We start from the raw sequence: 7,699 nt of genomic DNA, 5'->3' as shown, positions 1-7,699 counted from the left end.
GAGGTTCTAGGGGAATCTAAAGGTAGCATGACACCGGGTAAGGACACATCTTGGTGGACAGAAGAAGTACGACAAGCAGTAAAGAGTAAGAGAGAATCCTATAAACTATTGGGGAAATGTAGGAGTGACGAGAACTACGAAAAATACAAAGAGGCTAAAAGGGAAGTAAAGAAGGTCATACGAGATGCTAGAGCAAAGGTGAATCGGGATCTGTATACAAGATTGGATACGAAAGAAGGGGAAAGAGACATATATAGAATTGCTCGGATGAGAGATAGGAAGACGCGAGATCTCGGAAAAGTTAAATGTGTGAAGGATGTGGACCAGAAAGTCCTAGTTGGAGATAAGGATATCAAGGAACGATGGAGGTCCTATTTTGATGACTTATTTAATGGAGATCGCCAACAAGATGTTGGAGATATAAGTATCCATCACGATATGATAAATCATGAATGCCTGTGGAGAATTCAAAAGGGTGAAGTCAAAATGGCATTAAGTAAGATGAAGTTGAAGAAAGCAGTAGGACCTGATGGCATCCCTATTGAGATTTGGAGATGTTTGGGAGAAAGAGGAATCGAATGGTTGATGACATTCTTCAACAAAATTTGGAGAAACAATAAGATGCCATCAGAATGGAGGAAAAGTATCTTAATCCCTTTGTATAAGAACAAAGGCGATGTCCAAGATTGTGCCAACTATCGGGGAATCAAATTAATGAGTCACACTATGAAACTTTGGGAGCGCGTGATCGAACAAAGGCTAAGGAGGACGGTGAAGATCTCGGAAAACCAGTTTGGCTTTATGCCGGGAAGATCAACTATGGAAGCCATCCATCTAATGAGACAATTAATGGAGCACTATCGAAATAAGAAGAAAGACTTGCATATGGTTTTCATTGACTTGGAGAAAGCATATGATAAGGTACCAATGTAAGTACTTTGGTGGGCCTTGATAAGGAAAGGCATTTCGCGGAAATATATTGACATCATAAAGGACATGTATGAGAGAGTATGCACGAGTGTACGTACTAGTGTTGGGAAGACTGAAGAGTTTCTTATTACGATTGGAGTGCATCAAGGTTCCGCACTAAGCCCATTTCTTTTTGCCATCGTTATGGATGAACTAACAAGTTCACTTCAAGATGGTATACCATGGTGCATGCTGTTTGCAGATGATATTGTGTTGGTTGATGAGACGAAAGAAGGAGTGGAGAGAAAGTTGGTTCAGGCCTCAGATTGCTTCCGGTATTTAGCATCTATTATCCAAACGGATGGAGAAGTAGATGGAGATGTTGCTCATAGGATTAAAGCTGGTTGGTCGAAGTGGAAGAGTGCTACGGGTTTCCTTTGTGATCCCGGCATGCCTAATAGATTGAAGGGAAAATTCTACCGGACGGCAATTAGACCAGCATTGTTATATGGTACAGAGTGTTGGGCAGTGAAACACTGCCACATCCATAAGATGTCGGTGGCGGAGATGCGTATGTTGAGATGGATGTGTGGTCATACGAGAAAGGACCGGGTGCGTAATGAAATAATTAGGACAAAAGTAGGGGTCACGTCTATTGAGAATAAAATGAGAGAAAACCGACTAAGGTGGTTTGGCCATGTGAGACGTAGAGCGCTTGATGCGCCGGTTAGGAGAACCAAAGAGTGGCAAAGGGATGTAGTGGTGAGGGGTAGGGGAAGACCTAAGCAAACTTGGAGGAGGGTGATCGAGAGTGATATGAGTTTATTGGGAATTGAGGAAAATACGGTAGTGGATAGGACGGAGTGGAGGGAGCGAATTTGTGTCGCTGACACGACTTGATTTCACGGTTTTATATGATGGTTCATGTTAGCCGACCCCGAATCATTTCGGGACTAAGGCTTTGTTGTTGTTGTTGTTGTACAAATAGAATGAAGCAACAAGCAGACACTAAGTGCAGAGATATATCCTTTCAAGTGGGTGAACTGATTTTGTTGAAGCTGCAACCGTAGCACCAACATTCTGTTTTTCGAAAGGTATCACAGAAGCTTGTAAGTCATTTTTAATGGACAAGTTGCTTACAAATTGAAGCTGCCTCCAAGGTCAAAAATACATCCCACATTTGATATTTCTATGTTAAAAAAGCATATTGGCCCTTCTCATGCTACTTCTCTAATTCTTCCCCCAGTCTCTGATGATGGTGTATTTGTTGTCGAACCGGGGGCAATTCTGGACAAACATTGGATCCATCGTGGCTCTAATACTGCATAATGTTTAATTAAATGGAAGAATTTTTCAGCTGAGGATTCCACTTGGAAAGATGTCGAGGTTATTCGACACCGCTTCTTAAACCTTAAGGACAAGTTTCCATTGAAAGAGGGAGGTATTGTTGCGCCACGAAACCCACGTTTAATAAGCGAGTCAAAACCAAACCCACGATTTATAACGATAAACTCTCTGGATTTTATTCTCACCATAAGCAAAATTCTTATTGTTTCAAATTCTTTTCTCATTGAGCTCTGATTGGGACCACTTAACACTCGAGCACGCCATGCTGCTTCAGCCAGCATGTCGTACTGAGCTTCAGAAATTGCGTCCTTTTTTCCAACACTTCTTATTTAGGTTTTATGTACTTTTATTTATAATTTTGCCGTCGAGGCTTGTGATTTTCTTTTTAAAAGCCATTGGATTCTCATTCCCAAGGCATTTAGAACTTTAGCAATTAATAAACATTGCTCTTGCATCTTTCATCCTCATCATCATCGAAGAAGCACCAAGCTTGAGAGTTCCTCTTCCAAGTCAGAGATGTAATCACTGAATGAGTTCTATAGTTTATTTATATGAAATTTCAGTTTTCATTCTTATTGACTTTGCTTACTATTATTCTTGTTTTGATTAATTAAAATTGGGTTATTACAATAACAAAATCCATAATGTTCATATTGGTGCAACCTTGTCGGAATTGACGCGTAGGAAATCGTAGGTATTAACAACATCACGAGTTATGAGCCTTAACTTCTGAACCATATTGAGTTAGTCTCGCAATTCCTAGAAAAAAAAAACTACGAAATCAATTTTGGGTAGAATGTCATTGTTGTACCAAAAACAGTTTTAAACACGGTCTACTATTGTTCTATCACAATATATGAGTCTATTTTACGAGTTGGACAAAAAAATTCAAAATATTTCACCGAATTAATAAATATTAACTTCCAATTCTATTATTAAATCACACAAAATATAATTTTTTTAAACGAACTGATAACTTTGAGAGTAAAATTGCATCATTTTAAATGTTTGGGATAAAATTGCTATTGGCTGTAAATGTTTTATTTTTCTTACCATTGCAGCAACTAGACACTGACCAATTCACCAGGTTGACATCAATAACATGGGTTTATTGATGAGGAGTTGCATATGGCACCACCTTAGGTTTATACCTATATCTCATATAGCATGTTTAGGCAGCTATTAAATTCCCGAATTATATTGTATATTCTAAAGTATCTTGGGTGTATTGTTTCTAAGACTATGTCATCTATACGTGTAGCAAGCTAAGCATGATTAAAATTTATGTTTCAGTTTGAAGGAGTGTTACAGAATAAGTCAATATAATAAATGTACAACATGCTTAGGCTGATGTGACGGCTATAGGGCTACTAATAGGGCCAATACTTTTTCTTAATTGTTAATTGTAGGGAAAACCTTATCTATATAAGCTAAGTATATTGTTTATATTGGGTTTCCAGCCCTTGAGGTTCCAAAGGCATTACGCTACAACTAACAAATACATAATGACATTCACATGAACACATAATGTAACAAACAAACATATCCTTCTATAGTAACAACTTACAACATCATATCATATTATGGGGTAGCAGTAGATTGCCATATGAAATAAGAAAAATAATTTATATTCTTTTTTATAAATAAGATGTAGTTAAGAGGGGGAAAAATGAATTTTCTTTCCATTTAAATCTTCAGCACAGGTGATGAATAATATTGATTTCGTCTACAAAAACCAGCTAGCTCAATCTGAGATGAAGTAATTGCTGTATAGGCATGCCTCATAGCTCATGTTGCCTATTCAAAATTCAATCATCCCTAGTTACAATTGTTGGGATTTGTCCATGATTTACAAAATCAATCTTGTTCAACCGTACACTGCACAGCACTTGCTCCGGAAGCTCCTCCGGTTTTTGTGCCTGCAAAAACCATCATTCGTATCATTCTCAATTCAATTACTGCTGCACTACAATCTGCATAAGCTTTTAGTAACTACATCAATACCTGGATGGTTAACCCCACATTAGCTATTCCGTTCTTCATTCTATCTCGGAATGCTTCGAGTCCTTTTCGAGATATGTAGCTGAACCGATGTATATCAAGATCAATCTCGAAGTAATTAGCTCCCTGCATTACATTAAATTTCAGGCTTTTAGTCACCTGATTTCCTTGATAAAAGCATTCTGGAAATCTTGCCAAAGTAGATGATCTTTACCTTATAGAACTCGTGCTGAGGGCGTGACAGAACTGGCTTGTCGTTATATGCATTTATAAGCTTTCTTTCTGCTGAACCTAACTGCAAGTCCTCTGGATTAACCACTCCTGCAAGAATCTTTAGCCTTTCACGGAAAGAAACTGTTGATTCCTTTGTAAAGCCTCTAACCTTCTCCTTTTCATCCTCAACCAGTTTCTGAGATGGAAAAGAACATAAGTAACTGGTGAAAATATTACAATTCATTGAAAATATGACAATTTCAGGAAACTTTGATGGAAGGTTTCTACACCTCAATTCGGAAGTTTCATCGGAAAAGGTCATAGCTTTACATTCTAGGCAATTAATAGTCAAGAAAAAAGTTGTAAAGAAACCGTTATCGTAAGGTACCTTAATGCTCTCTAGAAAATGAGGAGAGACCTCTTTATCGAAATTCTCAGATAGCTTAAAGTATAATACAAGGCTCATGCCTTCTCCATCGGCTTCGCCTTGGAACATGACAACGGGATAAGTAGGAAGCTGCAAAAAAGCCACCCATCATCAATACATTATACGCCGCCAATAAGCACCTAGCTAATTTCATTATAGATTCCAACTATGTCAATAGAACAAGCAAGTTCACACAAGACAAGTGCGAATTTTCTCTTGTTCGGTCAGACTAACCTGTATGTTTACAATCAGAAGTGAAGGCACTTGATCATGTGGTTGAACATTAGGAAGTTCAAGGTGTTGAGCAATGTGATTTATCTTTTTCGAGCAGGAAAATAAGTCAACGCCAATTGGTACATATGGACTGAAAGTTGGAGCAGAGCACTTTTGTTTATCTCTGCATAAGCATAGAAAGTCAATTAGAACACAAGCCAACATTTCGAAGCATATGCAGAGATGACTCTGATAGAAAGAATAATCAATAACATGCCTGAAATAGTTCTCTCCGCGGAGTTTGAAAACTGAAGATGGGACCTCAGACCAGCATCCGGGAACAGGTTTCTCTTCTTTGCAAACTGGAATTTGAAATCCCGCACGTGGGCGGTATAACAATCTCTCAGCTGCATCAATTAATGGTCATTAAGGAATGATCCTCATACTCAAATCATTTACGGACAAGACTGCAAGTAGTTCTTTTTCATGTTTAAACCATAGAAGTGTTTATGTACTCACAGAATCGGGCTGTTTCCTCTCCATCGCAAGATTTCCTTGTCAAAGAGACCATAATAACTGTCGATTTCCTTCTATTTTCTTTCTCTCCAGAATCATGAGTGAACTCTTTAAGAGCCTTGCAACTTCCATAAGGATCATCTACTACTTTCTTAGCAGTCATACAAGAAACTTCATCCCCTTTTGGAACTCCACCATCTAGTTTCAAGTAACTTTCATAGAATCCCTCATACTTTGACCCGTCAAGAAAGCGTGCACTTCCGAACTGAAGCATCTGAGCGTTTGGTTTTTGTCCAAGTGCAGAACAAACAGAAGGAAAACCATCTAGCAAACCAAAGAAGAAACATTACAAGCATTAAATACCTTTCAAAGATACAAGTCAATTCCAATTTATATCACATATTTGTGATGGATCTATGAGTTAATACCTCCGTGCACACTACTGAAATCATCATCTGAATCTGAATCGATAATGCTAACAGAATCGAACCATACTTCCTCTTGGCATATTCCTGCATTCATTGATTGAATTGAATTCTTCAAAATTCTCAACTAATCCGAGGAAGGAAACTTGCATTAAGAAAGAGGAACAAAACATACCATTTGCAGCAATCTGGCTATGGTTCCATTGCAGCTGAGTGAGATGGAAATTCTTGTTAGAAGCTTCAGATCTTCGGCAGGTAGTTGCTGCACCCTTCTCGAAATCAAGATGAACAAACTCGCTAAGAGCGAAATCTCCTATCCCAGCATTACTAAACCGCGTAATAGGTACATCACCCATTGAACTGGAAATCTTTCCACAACTTTTTGAAGATTTTTTAAACCTTCTTCTATGTGGTCTGGTCCTTTTAGGATTATTGTTTGTCGACACACACCCTCCCATTTTGAAAAGATTATCGCCTTCTACAAACCCCAAAGTAATGAATATCTATTCCGAAAACGAGGCACCAAGAACACAAATTCAAAACAAGAAAAAATCTGCAAAATGTGCAAAATTCAAGACATTAGAAGACTACAAGTTGTGCAGAGAATGCATTTTGATCATAAGATTGAAAGAGTCATAAATCAAAATCTGAAATTTGTGAAATACATACCTATGGGATCAATATACAATATGAAAATGATGTTTCCCCTCTTTCTCACTCTCGGCTATCTTCTGGTCGAAAAGGCAGCTGCCCAAGTAAAGACAAATCATCTAATTTCAGTAATTCAAACTTGGCAAAAGAAGAATAATCTGAGCAACAACATATGCAGCAAAAGTATGATTTGGGGAATTGGGTTTATAACAGAAAAAGAGGAAATCAAAATCAAAATCAGGAAGAGCAAATGATATTTTCATTAAAATAGAACAAAAGGAGTAACAAATAATTGCAAGGAGTGAAAGTCACATCATATATATAAGTATGATAGCAAAAGACAAAGACATCATAAGAAGTCACCATCATAAGGAACAAGTTAAAAAAGGGGAAAAAGCAAGCAACTTTAGAGAAATGCAGAACCTGAAAAGAAAAAAAGGGGAAATTCCGGCAGAAAGAAAGCAAAAGCCAAGTCAGAAAAGACGGAATCTCCCCATTTGATTTTGTTTCCTATGAATTAGTGAGACAAACAACCACCGATAGCAGCCGTATATCTCACACGCATAGGCAATTCCACAGCCAACCCCCAAAATGTATTTGATACAGAAATTAAAAGAAGAAGAAGGAGAAGGAAATTAGATTGAATCGTATATAAAAATTGAATAAATTAGTACATTGCCCAAATTCGGGATACCGATTAGAACGGATCCGGTAGCAATGGTGATTTGGATCTGTCTGAATTAGGAGAAGTTGTGTTTTCTGTTATTTCAGGTTTCGTCGCCAGAGATTTCGCGGGCAAATATAATCACTTCTTAATTAATGTTTGGATTGGAGTCCCGCTTCCTCCCACTCCCACGTGTCCTCATTTATCACTTCTTAATTTTGTTTGGGTACTACTAATATTAATCACAATCTCACTCTTTATTATTATTATTCAAAATTTAAAATTTTGAATTAGTATCCATTTAGTTGTTACCACATCTATCCCACAATAAAT

The 7,699-nt window shown here is 37.7% G+C and overlaps 1 protein-coding gene across 4 annotated transcripts; it reads right to left on the bottom strand.

The window, feature by feature from the left end:
• Positions 1 to 3,829: 3,829 nt before the first annotated feature.
• Positions 3,830 to 7,496, bottom strand: LOC136217787 (uncharacterized). Of its 4 annotated transcripts, none has more exons than XM_066004438.1 (11): positions 7,377 to 7,496; positions 6,721 to 6,798; positions 6,227 to 6,604; positions 6,055 to 6,138; positions 5,630 to 5,950; positions 5,388 to 5,517; positions 5,132 to 5,294; positions 4,859 to 4,987; positions 4,472 to 4,666; positions 4,261 to 4,383; positions 3,830 to 4,175 (listed from the first exon to the last, which is right to left on the bottom strand). In XM_066004438.1, exons 3-11 carry the CDS (start codon positions 6,507 to 6,509, stop codon positions 4,065 to 4,067), a joined length of 1,539 nt encoding a protein of 512 aa, XP_065860510.1. In that variant the 5' UTR covers positions 6,510 to 6,604; positions 6,721 to 6,798; positions 7,377 to 7,496; the 3' UTR covers positions 3,830 to 4,064. The 4 variants fall into 4 exon arrangements, with proteins under 4 accessions (XP_065860510.1, XP_065860513.1, XP_065860512.1 ...); XM_066004441.1 differs by having other exon boundaries at positions 7,397 to 7,429; XM_066004440.1 differs by lacking the exon at positions 7,377 to 7,496 and adding an exon at positions 7,126 to 7,332.
• Positions 7,497 to 7,699: the final 203 nt, after the last annotated feature.

Source organism: Euphorbia lathyris, chromosome 2, assembly GCF_963576675.1.
Source record: "Euphorbia lathyris chromosome 2, ddEupLath1.1, whole genome shotgun sequence".
Lineage (NCBI taxonomy): Eukaryota > Viridiplantae > Streptophyta > Magnoliopsida > Malpighiales > Euphorbiaceae > Euphorbia > Euphorbia lathyris.
This window is presented reverse-complemented; position numbering and strand designations above follow the sequence as displayed.